This window comes from Rosa chinensis, chromosome 3, assembly GCF_002994745.2.
Source record: "Rosa chinensis cultivar Old Blush chromosome 3, RchiOBHm-V2, whole genome shotgun sequence".
Lineage (NCBI taxonomy): Eukaryota > Viridiplantae > Streptophyta > Magnoliopsida > Rosales > Rosaceae > Rosa > Rosa chinensis.
Genome location: NC_037090.1, coordinates 33,255,053 through 33,270,631, shown reverse-complemented (window position 1 = coordinate 33,270,631; position 15,579 = coordinate 33,255,053). Strand labels below are relative to the sequence as shown.

The 15,579-nt window shown below is 40.2% G+C and overlaps 1 protein-coding gene and 2 long non-coding RNA genes across 4 annotated transcripts; 2 read left to right on the top strand and 1 right to left on the bottom strand.

The window, feature by feature from the left end:
* The first annotated feature begins 6,451 nt into the window (after positions 1 to 6,451).
* LOC121052111 lies at positions 6,452 to 7,472 on the top strand. The gene is made up of 2 exons (XR_005808012.1): positions 6,452 to 6,709; positions 6,819 to 7,472. It is a non-coding gene; the product is annotated as an uncharacterized LOC121052111 (long non-coding RNA).
* On the bottom strand, positions 6,617 to 8,226 carry LOC112193181. Its single transcript, XR_002933794.2, has 3 exons — positions 8,067 to 8,226; positions 7,911 to 7,981; positions 6,617 to 7,275 (listed from the first exon to the last, which is right to left on the bottom strand). It is a non-coding gene; the product is annotated as an uncharacterized LOC112193181 (long non-coding RNA).
* A 2,506-nt stretch (positions 8,227 to 10,732) lies between these two features.
* On the top strand, positions 10,733 to 12,842 carry LOC112191501. 2 transcript variants are annotated; one of them, XM_024330847.2, is made up of 4 exons: positions 10,733 to 10,915; positions 11,032 to 11,072; positions 11,950 to 11,997; positions 12,124 to 12,842. In XM_024330847.2, the coding sequence occupies exons 1-4, from the start codon at positions 10,861 to 10,863 to the stop codon at positions 12,262 to 12,264; spliced, it is 285 nt and encodes a 94-aa protein (XP_024186615.1). In that variant the 5' UTR covers positions 10,733 to 10,860; the 3' UTR covers positions 12,265 to 12,842. The 2 variants fall into 2 exon arrangements, with proteins under 2 accessions (XP_024186615.1, XP_024186614.1); XM_024330846.2 differs by having other exon boundaries at positions 10,738 to 10,915; positions 11,000 to 11,072.
* The last annotated feature ends 2,737 nt before the right edge of the window (positions 12,843 to 15,579 follow it).

Below are 15,579 nucleotides of genomic sequence, written 5' to 3'. Positions count from 1 at the left end.
TTCTGGAAGGGCTGATCTCCACTGCTTTCCCCTTCTCTCTGGTATACCATTTGACTTCCTTGATGGTGGACGTTGAAGCAGGAGGAATGTATGGTTTGGTCACGAAATCTTTGTGCTCATTCCATGCCCTTCCTTCTTGTTTCTGATCGGCCGTGGCCGCTTTCAATTTCTTGAACAAGTTGGAATCCTTTGGGAATAGTGGTGACTTTACCTCATCTTTCTCCTTTGGGCTAGAGGGCTTGTAGTTTCGTGACGGTGAAGCTCATTTGATTGGAGGGAGGGAACCAAAAGGAAATGTTTGCTCGACTTCTGCGTGCGACACTTGGATGCTACATTCTTCTTTGCATCCCGAGCAAAGGACCACTGGTGCGGCCTCGTTGATGGGCTTAGCTTTCTTCTTTGCAGGGATTTCCTCCCCTTCATCCCTTTCTTCTTTCCCCTTTGTAGTCAAATCCAGGGTTGGTTTCCGCTGGTTCTTCTTGGGCCAGTTCACATCAACCATACTGACTCCGGTATCCGGAAAAGGGTTCAAGTCTACTAGTACTGCCACGGTCGTCGAAACTTCTACCTGCAAACTGCCGTTATTGAGCCATACCTGAATTTGGTCCTTTATCTTCACACAATCAGCTGTGTTATGGTTCCACAAGTTGTGGAACTTGCAGTACTTCATCCCTTTCAACTGATACGGTCGAGGGAAAGGGCCAAAGTCTATTTTCACCATCTTCGCGGCAATCATTTCATCCAGAATCTCATGTGCCTTATTGGCATCATATGTATATGTCGCGAACTCAGGTTTAGTGAAAGCCACAGACTTGAGCTTGACAGGCTCTTTAGATATCTTTAACTGCTTGAGGGTTGAATTCTTCCTACCTGTCAACTCTAGCGCGGAGATGTCGTTCTCCTCTTCCTCATCTTCCTCTTCACCCTGGAAAACCTCTTCCCCTTGCTGGTGATAGTAAGGATCATAGATTGGCTGTAGGTATCCAAGAGTTGCCACTGTGCGGTGTTTCCCTGGCACATATGTTCCTTTGGATGCATTTTTCCTAGCATCAGTCTCTCTGAGGAGATGCTCAAAGCTACCCACCTCTGTGATCAGTTCTCCCATTGACTGGATCATGCTGCCATGTTGCTTCTTTTGTTGGTGCGGTTCCAAACCCTTGATCGCTAGCTTGACCAATTCTTTTTCAGGAAGGATCACACTCAGTTTGGCTTTCTGGATCTGAAAGCATTGAAGATAGGCAACGGTAGATTCGGTGGGTTGTTGGGACATCTGGGTAAGAGAGGCCAGATCGACCTCGGGCTCAATGGCTCCAAAAGTTTCTCTGAAGAGCTTTTCCATTGCGGGCCAATCTGCCACTGTTCCTGGTCGAAGTTTGGAAAACCATCTAAAGGCTACTCCAGAAAGAGAAGTGCCAAAGATCCTGCACTTAAGGATGTCATCATTCTGGTATTGGCCGCATTGCACCCTGAACCTGGCCAGATGAGTTGCCGCATTCTCAGTTTCCTCCCCTTAAAAAGTAGAAAATATAATATTCTTATAACCTCTTGGAAAGGGCGCGAGTGTTATATGTGGCGGGAAAGGTCCCTCATAGACCCCATCCATCTGGGCCGTAGGGTTAGCCAGCCTGACCATCTCCTCTACCTATTCACGTCTCACATACTCTGGGCCTGGAGGAGGAGGATTCTCCACAGTCTGGTGAGCAACCTGTAGAGGTACGGTTTGACAAGCAGTCGTTGTTCGTTCCTTTAGGCAAATAGTCTGGGGATTAGCAGATTGCTGAGGAGTTACCTCTGGTACAGGTGGATCCTTGACCAACGCTGTTATCTTGACAGAGTTGCCTGCCTGGTCAATGCCGTAGTAATTGTCTGGGAGTTCATGGTAGACATTCTCTGCCCCGTCGCTGTCGTACTGAGTAAACACTATAAGATCAGCTGGAGTACTATCACCGGTCTTTTGGATCTTATCCTTTTGTGAGGCTGATGAAGCAGCCTTATTACCACCAATCACCAAAGCTCTTTCCTTATTTTTGGTTGATGCAGCAGTAGCTGTTTCAGGAGGTGTGGCTATACTGCTGCTAGCCTTCTCGCGAGCGTTTGGTAGTATATACTTACCAGAACCAGAGGGCTGACCAAGTGAGCTGAGAATGGCGCTAGGATCGCCTAGAGCTTTGTTCAATACTTTTTTAGCCTGGTTCAATTCGGCTCTCTGCATGGCGACCTCTGTTACAAGATTAGAACCATCCTTGAGAAGACCTACCAAATCTGACGCAGTTTGCTTGGTTTGGCTCGCGATAGCTTTCATAATTTCTTTTTGATGTTGACTCTGCTCATCAGCGATACCTCTGGCATGAGCCCTTACTGCATTCTCCGATCGTGCGATTTGTTGCTTAGAATCCTCAGCATGTTGGGTAATGCACTGGTCTAGTTCGCGTATAAGTTGGTCTGTTTTCACGGTTTCCCTGTCAAAGTCAGCAGCTACCTTCGCACGATGGTTCTCGATATTCTCCATGATGATCGTGAGTTTTTCCTCGAAAGCTGCTTCATCTGGAATAGGCTTCGGAATGAAAGCCTCTCTTTCTACACTTTCTGCGGCATCAGAAACCACAGTAGTGTTGACAGGCGCACTTACCTGGTTAGTAATGACACTTTGACCCTCAGTAGCGGTCGGGTGATTTTCTCTCTGTTCAGTTGACATGTTGGTTGATTGTGGGTAAAGAGAAAACCTTTGAGTCACTTGTTCTTCAGAAAGACCACGACAGTCCGCGCGAAAGTTCGGTCTGTAACTAGAGGTCTTATGCTTTGAGCAGTTAGCGTAAACCTTTTGATAAGGGTTTTCACTTGACTTCCCAATGGTTATGTTCGCGAAAATCTAAAGGTCCCACTGGGCGTGCCAAAATGTTTGACACGAAAATCAGTGTGGTACAAATTGTCTCTTTTGAATGCGTGAGCGTGCCAGCACCGTGGGGTGCATTCGTCGAGGCGTCCCCTGACCTGACTTCTTGATCAAGCGTTGTGGACGAGGAGAGCACCAACCTCGTCACAAGGCTCTTTTCTCTGCCTTCCGAGAAATGACTTCTTGCCTTACTGATAAGGACTTTGGTTATGATCTGTCACATCCAAAATTTTTTTTTTTAGATGCGACTTATATTCCAATCATGGAAATAAATTTCCAAAATTGAAATACGAATAATTGGAAAAGAACGATAATAGACAAGTTTCCGAAATTGAAACACAACATTTATTACAAGAGGGGTTTACACCAACATTTACAACAAAAGGTCAACTATATTCCAAGTTCTTGTCTAGGAATCCAAGCATGATTAACAATAACACACATGTATATTACATTATTAAAAACACCCTTGCAATAAAATAACTTCAAACTTATTTATTCGTCACCTACAAAATGATAAAAAGGGGTGAGCAACCATTGCCCAGTAGGAGAAATAAACCTCTTTGAAAATCATAGTTAGAATAGCAATAATGAATGGATGCAACTATTATCTATTCCCAATAATCCACATTGTAAAATAAACTGAACCTACATGTCCCATACCATGTATTTTACCACGAAGGTGACTAAGAGTATTCAACAATGTGAACTAACTCCCACCCAAAATCAATCCCACTAACCCTCATTTGCTAGTCATCTTGTCTATTCCCCTTTCGCCAGTCCCGAATTACCCTTTCAATATCCTATACTAAGTGCACATTCACAAGTGGGCATACCTGGGATCTGGTACCTGCTGAGGTTATAGACTCAACTACGCAAAAGATAAACCAACATACTCATTCCAATAGCATATTCACATTATCATTACCACCCTTATACTTCATGTCTTATTGATGCACAAATACTTTGAATGTGTATGTGTATTCACTATTCAGACATACCAAACAAACATAAACAGAGGACATAAATGCATATAATCATGTACACAACCATCCAATACAATCATGTAAGCAACCATCCAATACAATCATAGAGGCTCCCCAAGTTTTTCCCCTACCTCGATTGATTTTCACGTTAAGTATCCGGATGAAAACAAGTTCCTATTGCAAGAATAGAATTTATTAGTTCCACACACAAAGAATTAAAGTAAAACTCAGTTAACATACTATGAAAATCTTAGCAGTGAGTTATTTTGACCAAAACAGGTTTTTACTTGACAAACTGAAATACTGCAGTTTTCTGACCCAGTCACCTAAATGTTTAAAACTGTACAAATTTGTTTAAAATCTGCTTTCAAGGTCTTCTAACGATTTGTAGCTGACATCCTAAAGAAACTTTCGGAATTCAAATCATCTGAAAAAAAATTTCCTAGAATTAGTTATGAATTTTTAAAGTTCAGCTATAGTCCCACGTTTTTCTGCAGAAACTGCCACTGTGTGCTAACCTCTTCATTTTTAATGTACTTTCTACAACTCCAATTTGTGTAAAACTTTCAATACTGAAAATAGACATTCTAAAGTGTCAAAGAAAAGAAACCACACTTACAACAAGGCTTTAAAGGATGAGTGAAGGCTTTCTAAATTCAACTTTAAAACTGCATATGTTTCCTACTTGGTTCTTGACTCTTCTCAAATCAGATTCTATTAATCTATGTCTTCCGAAAATTCTAATGACTAAAGGAAACAACAAACCAGATACAAAGTGATTTCAAATTCTAATTTGGATCAATTCAAAGACAAAAGATATAAACTATTTTCCAGAAAACTAGTGAAATCAAATAGAAGATGAGAAAATAATTAGTTCTAGTTGTTCCAGTAACAACAACTTTATTCCTAACTGAACTTCATCTCTATTGTAACTTCTTCTATCATCAAGAACCCCAGGTCTTATAATAACCTATGAACATAACCCAATTTCCAAATTGCATTAACCATCAGAACCACAAAGAACTCATCAAATCAAAAATTAAAAGAATCACACCTGACTTTTTACTCCTCCACTTCTAAGATACCAAAACTCTCTCTCTCTCTCTCTCTCTCTCTCTCTCTCTCTCTCTCTCTCTCTCTCTCTCTCTCTCTCTCTCTCTCTCTCTCTCTCTCTCTCTCTCTCTCTTGTTTGTCTATGTATCTATCAACTCAAGAAACTGTATGGAAATCATAGATGGTTCAGCCTATTTATAGTGTCTGGAAAGGATGGGTAAACGTAGAAAGCAAGATTAGTCTAACAGAAAGAAAATTTGATATTCTAATTGAAATCTTACCCATCTAGATACTAGACTTGCCACCTCCAGATTTCTAGAGTTCCAGCTCTTGATTCTAGGGTTCCAGCTCTAGCTTCATAGCTTTGGGGAATCACCAATCTGAAACTTGATTTCCAAGGCTGTTGACACCTCCTACTTCCCCATGGCGGCGGCTATGTCCTTTGTACTTTCCTAAGGCGGTGGCTGGTGTATTAGATGGAGGAGAATATGGGGTGAGGAAGCTGATGAAGAGACGGGACAATGCTTTGAGTTTAGGCGTTGTTTGATTTGGTTTTGTCGTGGAGTTTATTCTATCAGCTGTTAAGCTACTTGGGTTTGAGTTTTGGGCCAAATCTTTTGGGCTAAACTCTATTTACTTAAACCCAAATAAATAAAATTCAGCTCTATACTATATATATAGATATATATATAAACAATATTTAAACAAATAGTTTAGCACAATAATTAAAATTAAACTTATTATTTTTTTTAGAAAATGTTTAAAAATTTTAGGTCGTCACATGATCTCTTCACGTCACTGAATCGATACTCAACATTGTAGGTCGAGCAGAGCAATCACTGGGAAGTTTAGAGAAAGCACAGGGTTTGCTAAAGCGTAACTTTAGCTTTGCGGGGGTTGCGAGGGCATTACCCTTGCTTTGCTGGTAGCATCGATGGCAGTAGCACTAACAGTCGGCTCTTGGAGAGACTAGGACTGGAAGCATGGTCGCCGGGTTTCAACGAGGTTGAAGGCTTGCTCCAGGGAGGCTTGATAATCCTAGGGATTGATTGATTTGAGAGTTGTCCCTGATTTGTCCTTGAAACCTGGTATTTATACATAGGGTTTCGACTGTTCCTTGCCATAGAAGGATTATTGATTGAAGTTTCCTATTCAATCTCCGCTACCTGATGTTGAAACCGAAAAAAAATCACGAGTCCAAAAATTGGTCCTTTAAATCAGAAAAATCAAGAGCCCATATTGGTGCGCAATTATACGCTTGTATAAGTTGTTGCGAGACCAAAAAAACAAAACAGAGAAATACATTCATACATATCTATTGATAAGCTTAAAAGTTTGAATGGATAGCTATTTGGATATTTGCATTCCAATTTAAATTCATGGTCATCAAACTTCAACAAACAATGGATGCTTAGTTGAAAAAAGGATAGGCGTGCAGATCACGTCCAAGGTGATTATTTGGATATTTTGAATCATGATAAGATCAAAGTCAGGCTAGCTATGACCAATTCAATTTAAATCCCAGTCGGTTGCATGGGAATGCACTAAGGCCTACAAACTTGGTCAAACCGATTGATATGATTTCAAATTTAAATTGGAGTCATCTTTGACTCTAACTAATTCATTACTTCTCTATAAAAAAGAAATATAGAGAGCATAAAAAGGGGGAGGCAGCAGAGAGGAGGAGAAAACGCTATACAGCAGAACAAAAGAAATACAAAGAAGTGGAAACACACGAGAGAAGAAGCCACCAGAGAAAGAAAGAGAAAAGCTACAGGTATACATATGCCTTCTCTGTGATACATGCTTCTCCAATTAATCCTCGTATGCCCTACGGCCCTTCAAGACTCTAATAGGCCGTTCATGAACGACCACAACTATTACAGTCTTCCCATGCCTGTCAAATTGATGGTGTTGCTGCCTCAGATGCTCAAGCATTGAAACAAGAGTGGTTGTTCATGAACAGCCAAGTTTCATGCTCAAAACTCCTCCGAAACGGGGCTGCTCCTACAAGAGTTATTGCATAAAATTGGTTGTTCACGAACAACCATTGAAGTGCTAAAAACTCCCTCCAAAATGACACCCCATGATCGTCCTACCAAAACTTACAAGAACTAAGGTCGTTCGTGAACACGACGAAAGTTTTCTCCATAGTCGGCCAATGCTTTCAGTTGATTGTTATTTGAAGTTGACGAGAAGTTGTTGCTGATCATGACGCCACAAAGTGAACAAATCTGCAGTCAAGTTGTTTTTGCACCAACAAGAAATACAAAACTGTTGATCTGCCCATTGAATACAGAGGCAATGGTGAAGTGAGATTTGGCGGTAGCAAAGCAACCAAGTCTGCACACCAAAAGATTTGAAACCAATTGTTAATTGAACTTCTTTCTTTGTCCACGAAAGTAGTAATTTAATTAACAAAGAAGATGATAGAGGCAAGCTTAATTGTAAAACTGGTGAATGCTTGAAGCGGTGGTGACAGTCACAATCACAACAAAACATGGTGGCAAATTTAATTAATGGAGCAGCCATTTAGTTTTGGTGGTGTGATCAGTAGGAAGGTAAGATGACGTCAAGTCTTAATTGTTTAAACATGCAGAAAGAAGACAAAGGACTTTAAACATAGAGCCTTCAGATATGCATGGAAAACAGTGGTCAAATGGGTGTGATGAACAAGAAGACAAAAGACCAAGTTTGATTGTTCAAATATGCAAATATGTGTGCAGAAACATGCCATGTCAAAAGGAAAGCAAAGTATAATTAACCAAATCTCTTTGTTTTCTGGATTAATCAATATGGCGGCAAGTGCTTTTAAGTGTCCAGACCACAAAAAAATGGGAATGACTTTAAGTGTCCAGACTTGAACTTGCTAGAAGCAACGAAAGAGACAAAGCTTAATTAAAATAGCATCTGAACATTTGTTTTGTGGTGGAAATTATGCTATATACATGATCATCATTCCAAAGGGTGTATGGTACCGGAAATCAAATTGGTTCGTGCTGGCGCTGCACACAAGTCGTTCGTCCAATTGCCACATCAAGTGCGCAAACTATAGCAGCAAAAAATATTGGAAAGCTTCGTCAGTATTCTATCAAGGCTCAGTGAGAAGAGATGGGAAAGTTTGAAAGTCTTACCTAGTTTGAGTCCCCGTTGAATATGGCAGAATCAAGGCGATCAATTCCTTATTCGTACGAAGCCAGGCACCAAGACTCCTTCTCCAGGGCGTATCTCCAATTCGACTCCAAGCTCGAGCCTGATTCTTCTTAGTTTTATCGATTGGGATGAGGACGACGAATTGTTATGCGGCCAGAAGCTTTTCTCTTGGTTATGTGGTTTGGGCCTGGAGTTTCAGATTTGGGTGTCCAATCCATGGGCCTGACGCGAAACAAAGCTAAAAGGCCTGGAAAGAAAAATGGGTATCCAAAATTCAGGCCAGACCCGGTATGGAGCTAAAGGTCTAGAAATACAGAAGAAATACACACCACCTTTTAAACTCGTTTACCTCAATGTTCGGGCCTGGCCAAATTCGTTTGTCGACAAAACAAAAGCCCATTCACACAGCCCAGTTCAAGATTCAACACATCGGGTTCCCAAATTAAATTGTGGCGACTGCAGAAGAAATACATTTAACGGATTCAAAAATAATATATGTACATCCGTCGACACAAAAAAATTCTACCAAGACCAGAAATACAAATTCTTTCTTAACTACAATGATTTGATCCCTTTACAGGGTATGTAGGCAATCTAGCGACCCACTAGATGAAACCGCAAGTCCAAACAAAATCTCTGACTCCCTGGTTCATCTGAATCCCTGACCTCATCAGTCAAATTCTGCCAAACACTAGGAAACATCACAGCCTTTCCAAATAAAATCCATGACTCCCTGGTTCATCCAATCCGAATCCCTGACCTCATCAGTCAAATTCCGCCAAACACCAGGAAACGTCACAATCTTTCCAAACAAATCCAAAACAAATCGAATCTCTGGTTCACTTACACCAAATTCGTCCAAACACTATTCCTATTCCAAAAAGCCATACCCTCCAATGGGTCATTCACCCATTGGAACTCTTGAACTACGAGTGGCTTGATCCCTCTCCAAGGGTATGTAGGCAACCCATTCAAATATCTGGGTGCAGCCGCAAAAACAAACAAACACACATCCCGTCAATTGGTTTCTTCATAAATGGAATCAAAGGGTGTTTCCCTGTAACAAGAGATTGTAATTAAGAGACACATTCTGTTTTGAATGGGTCGAACCCGAAACAATTAAAACTTTATTCGCTAAATGAATACGAGTGAAATTATGTTGGGTGACATTTACGCTCACTGTGTGCATATTTTTCTCTCAACACCTGACTCCAATAAGGGCTCGTTTTCCTTATGGGTTTTGGAATGGGCGAAGCTGTAGCCCAATTCCAAGTAGACTTATTTTTGGGCAGCAGGTATGGGTCTGCTTTGCTAAATCCACTAAAGGATCTTGCCAAAATTACTTTTGGGCTCAAACAGTATCTCTAAAGAAAACTTCTTGAACTTACAATATACATGGAGCAAGTCTTGAAAATCCAATTTTTATGCATACATAACTTTCACCTCAAAAAAAAAAAAAAAAAAAGTAAAAAAGAAACATACAGACATACATGGCTAACAGCAGTACTCATCATGTCCCTTTTATTTTACAAGACACGGGGATAGAGATAGCGCACACATACATAATTATTTCCAATCCAATATGAAAAGGCTCTGTTGGCCGAAAGATATTTAGCGACTGTTGAGAGAAAATCTGCATACTGTGAGCGTAAATGTCATCCAACATAATTTCACTCGTATTCATTTAGTGAACAGAGTTTTAATTAGTTCGGGTTCGACCCATTCAAGACAGAATGTGTCTTTTAATTATATTCCCTTGTTACAGGGAAACACCCTTTGATTCCATTTATGAAGAAACCAATTGTGGAGATGTGTGTGTTTGTTTATTTTTGTGGCTGCACCCGGATTTGAATAGGTTGCCTACGTACCCTTGGAGAGGGATCAAGCCACTCGTAGTTCAAGATTTCCAATGGGTGAATGACCCATTGGAGGGTATTGCTTTTTGGAATAGGAATAGTGTTTGGACGAATTTGATGTGAGTGAACCAGGGATTCGATTTGTTTTAGATTTGTTTGGGGAGGCTATGACGTTTCCTAGTGTTTGACGGAATTTGATTGATGCGGTCAAGGATTCGGATTGGATGAACCAGGGAGTCAGGGATTTTATTTGGAAAGGCTGTGACGTTTCCTGGTATTTGGCAGAATTTGACTGATGAGGTCAGGGATTCGGATTGGATGAACCAGGGGGAGTCATGGATTTTATTTAGAATTGCGGTTGCATATAGGGGGTCGCTAGATTGCCTACATACCCTCGGGGAGGGATCAAACCGTTTTAGTTCTTGAATTTGTATTTCTGGTGTTGAGATAATTTTTGTGTCGATGGATGTACATATATTTATTTTTTTGAATCCGTCGCATGTATTTCTTCTGCAGACACCCCAATTTAATCTGGGCACCCGATGTGTTGAATATTATATTGGGCCGTGTAAATGGGCTTTTGTGTTGTCGACGAACAAATTTAGCCGGGCCCGAACATCGAAATAAACCGTTTAGAAATGGGCTTCAAGATGTGTAGGTGGGTGATTCCGCAAGCCCATGGATGGACACCCATTAATTTATCCCCACACCCAATTTGAGCCCAACGTCTTGCACAAGTGTGAAACTCCCAGCCCAATGAAGGCAGCCCAGTCCATAAACAAAAAGAAAAACTTGAGACTCGACAAGATTGAGAGTTCGGCGTGATCATCAGAGCCTGATTTAGAAGTCGAGTCGGAGATGGACATCAGCTATTGTAGTCCAAGACGGAGAAGAAGCTGTACCGCGGAGGCTTGTATAAATGGATTGGATCCTGTACCCCATTCCTGCATTCTGTCTCTTGCGTCTGCGATTAGGTAACAGCTTCGATCTCCATATTTTCTCTTGTTAGCTCCAATTTATTATTCGCACATTGACTGACCTTAGTCAATCTTACCCAGATCTGCTGCTGCGGTCGATTGGTCGTGTGCAGGAACGAAAAGCAGGTGCAACTCTTCTTCTGGTGATAGACTGGTACGACTCTTCTATGCACCCATAATCAATTGCTTCATTTCTGATTATCAATCCCCTGGGTTTAGTTGAAATCTAAAGCTGGAGCATCTTCTTTCTTTTAATTTTTCTTTTGACTGAGAGACGAGCACGTAGCATCCTGTTTCTTGGGCTGTGATTTGTATTCAACACCGATCTGCAGCACACTTGCTAAAGCTTTAATTGAACTTGTTGCTGCATTTTGTTTTTGTTGTTGCCACCATTCATCACCGTTTGCAATATATATATATATATATATATGCAATACATGTGATTGAAGATTCTTGCCATCAAAAGTACAGCAGCTTTCATGCTTTGAATAATACCCAATATATAGAGGCTTTTGTCTTTTGCATATGAAAGAAACTCAAAGCAAACCATGACTTGCAGCACGTTCTCTTTTTTTTTTTGCCATAGCAATTGTTTAATTAAACCTTGCTGCTGCACTTGTGTCTTGTTGTTGGCATCAGTACTTCAAAAGATCAATTAATATACCATCTTTTTTTAGCCACCGTTTGACTTGGGCAAGCTCCATGTTGAACATTTTTCTTGTCTTCTTGTTATCATGAATCTATAAACAAGTTCCATTTTTTATGTCTGTTGCTTCCCAGCTTGCATCAACAATATAATTAAACTAGCTTTACTTTGACCATGTGTAGCAACAACTAAAATTTGACTTCATTTGATTGCACCACAGCGTGAAATAGCTGCTCAATTCACTGGACACACTGCCACTTTTACTTTGGTTAATAACACCGCTCCACCACCGCTTCACAAAGCATTCATTAACTGTTTCTTTCTCTTTATTTGTGAACATCGATTTAGCCCATTCATTTCAAAGCTTTTGTGCTTCTATATGCAGGCGTCGTTGTGTCTCTATCACCAAGCCCAGCTATCAATTTTTACAGAGGTGAGTACTGCAGATAATTGGTAGCCTGTAGTTTTACCTTCCTTCTAATTTTTTCCTTTTATTCATCTTCTGTTCACAACTCTGCTTTCTTTCTGACCATCTTATTTTATCTCTTTTGGTTTGCAGGTTACAGAAACGAATTCATTAAGGGTGAGGCTTTGTATTACTTTGCTTGGCATTTTGGTGGTGGTATTTGGGTTTTGTATTTCTTTTTGGCAGTGGTGGTGGAAAGGTTTTGCTACGGTGGAAGAGAAAAGCAAGGCATGAAGCTTTTTATGTATTGCTGAGATTGAAGGAAGAAAATGTGGCGTCTTGTGCAGAGTTTTAGAAACAGAACTTGGCCATTCATGAATGACCCTATGTTCCAGCATTAGAAACTGCAGCAGCCAAGCACGTTGAGACTTCGGCCGTTCATGAACGACCATATCAGTCTAAACGCAAGAGAAGTTCTCTCGGCCATGGTTGTTTTCGATCAAAAGGGTATTGGTTGTTTATGAACAGCCCCCTTTGCTTGAAGCAAACCAGTTAATTCTTTGCCCAAGAAGACAAGAACAACATGACGCAGCGTATACCTGGACGTCTCCTTTTCGAGCTGCTTTGATTTTGCCCTCTGTTTTGGCAGAGCCTTGGCTTCTTGCTTTCTGATTTTTCTTCTCTTTCTCCCTTCTGTCTGTGTATTTCTTTTCACGTTGCCACCTTTAAATAGCAGTAGTTGGATAAGTGTAGTTGGGTGGCTGATAACCCTTTCCAACTTTGTATTTTGAATTTGAATGATAAGTTTATCTCCAGCTGTTATCTTCACATTTGAATTGGTCAAGCACTTAACCAACAATTGAATAGTCAAAGCTGGCAGAACATGTATCCTTGACGTCAGTTATGCTTGGTCAAAGCCAACCAAAATTTTGAATAGCAATTATCCTCATTTGCTAGACATTCAAAGCTATTTAACAAACTTAAAGCTTATCAATCAGAGATGTATGAATGTATTTCTTTTTTTTTCTTCTTTTTTTTCCACAGCAGCTTGTAGGAACATCAATGTTGTAATGGGCTTCCACTTTTTTTAATTTATTTTTTTTTTTAATTTATTTTGTATTCGCGATATAACCCAAAAATTACAACTAATAGAACAAAGAAGCCTATACAAATACCTGCAGTTGAAAAATCATAACCGAATGGCCCTTTAGTTTCTAAAGTGACTCAAGATATTACTACTATAAATGGAGGCCATCTTTTGGTGTCAAAGGGTTTTACCAAATTTTAAAGTACCTATAATATCCTTCAATAACATAATTATCAAATTAAGTTAATAGAATATAAATAGATAAAAGTATTAAAATGTAGGGAAAATGCTCATTTACCCAATTTTAGCTTAAAATTTGCCCACTTGCTCCACTAACTGTTTTTTAACCCCATTTACCCAAAACACTCTAAGGGATTATTTCCCCTTTACCCAATTAATTCTTTTTTTCTTCTTTTTATTTATTTTTGGGACTTTTTTGCCCTCTCCCCCCTCACCGATCTCTCTCTCTCTCTCCAGACGACGTCGGATTTCTCTCTCCCTCCCTCCATCCCTCCAGCAGGTCGCCCACGACGCCTGCTCTGGCCATCGCAGCGCCAAAACTCGTCGTCGTGCTCTCCGCGGCCAGGCTCGACGCCAAGCCAACGGTCCTCGTCGCTTAGAAGCTCGGCGAGGCCGGGGTTGACCTTCTGAAGGAATCGACCACAGACTGAAAACTGCTATCTGCTATTGTGCAGGCATAACCATAAAAGTTGTTACATTAATGCCCCCCAGTAGACTTTGTATTAGGGGCCAATGATGACTGCTTTATTTATTGACGGACTGAAAACTGCTATTCCAAAGTAAATGTAGTGTTAAATTGCAGTAGTCGATAAATGAAAAAAATTGTGTGGTTTGTGTCAGTCTAGTGGGGGGCAGTAGACAGAATATTGACCCTCAAAATGTGGGTTTTTAGACATTATCTGTTGTTTTGAGTGTGAATAACTTCTATAATCTGTGAAACATAGGAAGCGGTGTAATGTTTGATGGTCTATTGGGGAGCAGTAGACACATTAGTGCCACCCAATAATGTCTTTTGTAGGAGACAGTAATCATCTCTTGTTGATTTGTTTGTGATAAAGTGCAATACATTGTGAATCCTTGAAACTGGTGCAAGTTTTAATGGTTTAGTGGGGGGCAGTAGAGACATTACTGCCCCCAAATAATGTCTTCATACGAAGTCAGAACCCTTCACTTAACTGGTGCAAGTTTTAATGGTTTAGTGGGGGGCAGTAGACACATTACTGCCCCCAAATAATGTCTTCATAAGAAGTCAGAACCCTTCACTTAACTGGTGCAAGTTTTAATGGTTTAGTGGGGGGCAGTAGACACCCCCAAATAATGTCTTCGTTTTAAGTCAGAACCCTTCACTTAACTATCATTGACAGATTATTGTACTTTAATAAACTCAAAACAATATAAGACTTATCAAAACTCTAATTTCAGTGATTAATTAACCACAGTTAAGAAATTAGTGGGGGGCAATAATCTGTCTATTACCCCCCAATAGACCACAGTTTTGACGTCATCCGAGACCTGCAAGGGAAGCCCAGACCCGATTCCGACATGGAGCTTCGGAGCTTCCCGGACATCTGACGAACAAAACCGGCGAAGCCCAGAGGGGTTGGGATCGTGGAGTTAGATGGTGTCATCCTCTGGTGGTCCGACGGTGGGACGGAGCGGCGAAGGTGGAGGCTGACATCGACGGTGGAGTGGTGGGCGTGGTGGCTCAGAGAGAGAGAGAAAGAGAGCCTGAGACGAGGTTAGAGAAAGAGAGAGAAAGAGAGAGAGAGAGAGAGAGAGAGAGAGAGAGAGAGAGAGAGAGAGAGAGAGAGAGAGAGAAATCAATGAGGGGGAGGAGAGAGAGATATGAGTTTAATTTGTTAATTAAAATGAGGGCAATACTGTCAAACACTGTTATATTGGGTAAATGGGGTTAAAAAACTCTTGGTGGAGTAAGTGGGCAATTTTTAGCCAAAAATTGGGTAAGTGGTCACAGCCCCTAAAATGTAATTAGTCAAACTATCATTATTTTATGTCTAAAAAATAAATAACAACTATTCTTTTTAGTCAATATATTTTCCATTAACATCATAATATCACCTACGAGAAATGCGGGCACCTTGCTAGTTATTATTAAGAGAACCCACTTTGTCAACCAAAACGGGTGTGAAATAACATAAATATCCTTAGACTATAGGTTAATTGAAAATAGTTTTTAATATAAGAAGCATACTATGGTGAATAGAAAAATAATAAATGAAAATAAAAATTCAGAAGAAGAAGAAAATTCTTCTCCAAATAAATAATAAGAAAATTGAGAATAGTTCTCATCCCACATATAAACTTCTCAATTCCACTATTGAAAAATATAACTTCCCCCTTACCTACACATATAACTTCCTTTTTTTTTTCTTTACTTCAAAAAGTAAATAATAAAAATAAAATAAAATAAACTTGTTTCGCACATGCATCTCATGTGTCAATAAAGACTAGTACTATATTTCAGAGAACTCACTTTATTA

What these genes read in the sequence shown, in the direction of transcription:
- LOC112191501 (XM_024330846.2), top strand. Translation starts at nt 10,800, where the DNA reads ATGGACATCAGCTATTGTAGTCCAAGACGGAGAAGAAGCTGTACCGCG. An exon ending in CTTCTTCTGGTGATAGACTG is followed by an intron (nt 11,073 to 11,949) that starts GTACGACTCTTC and finishes TTCTATATGCAG; the next exon opens with GCGTCGTTGTGTCTCTATCA. An exon ending in AGCTATCAATTTTTACAGAG is followed by an intron (nt 11,998 to 12,123) that starts GTGAGTACTGCA and finishes TTTGGTTTGCAG; the next exon opens with GTTACAGAAACGAATTCATT.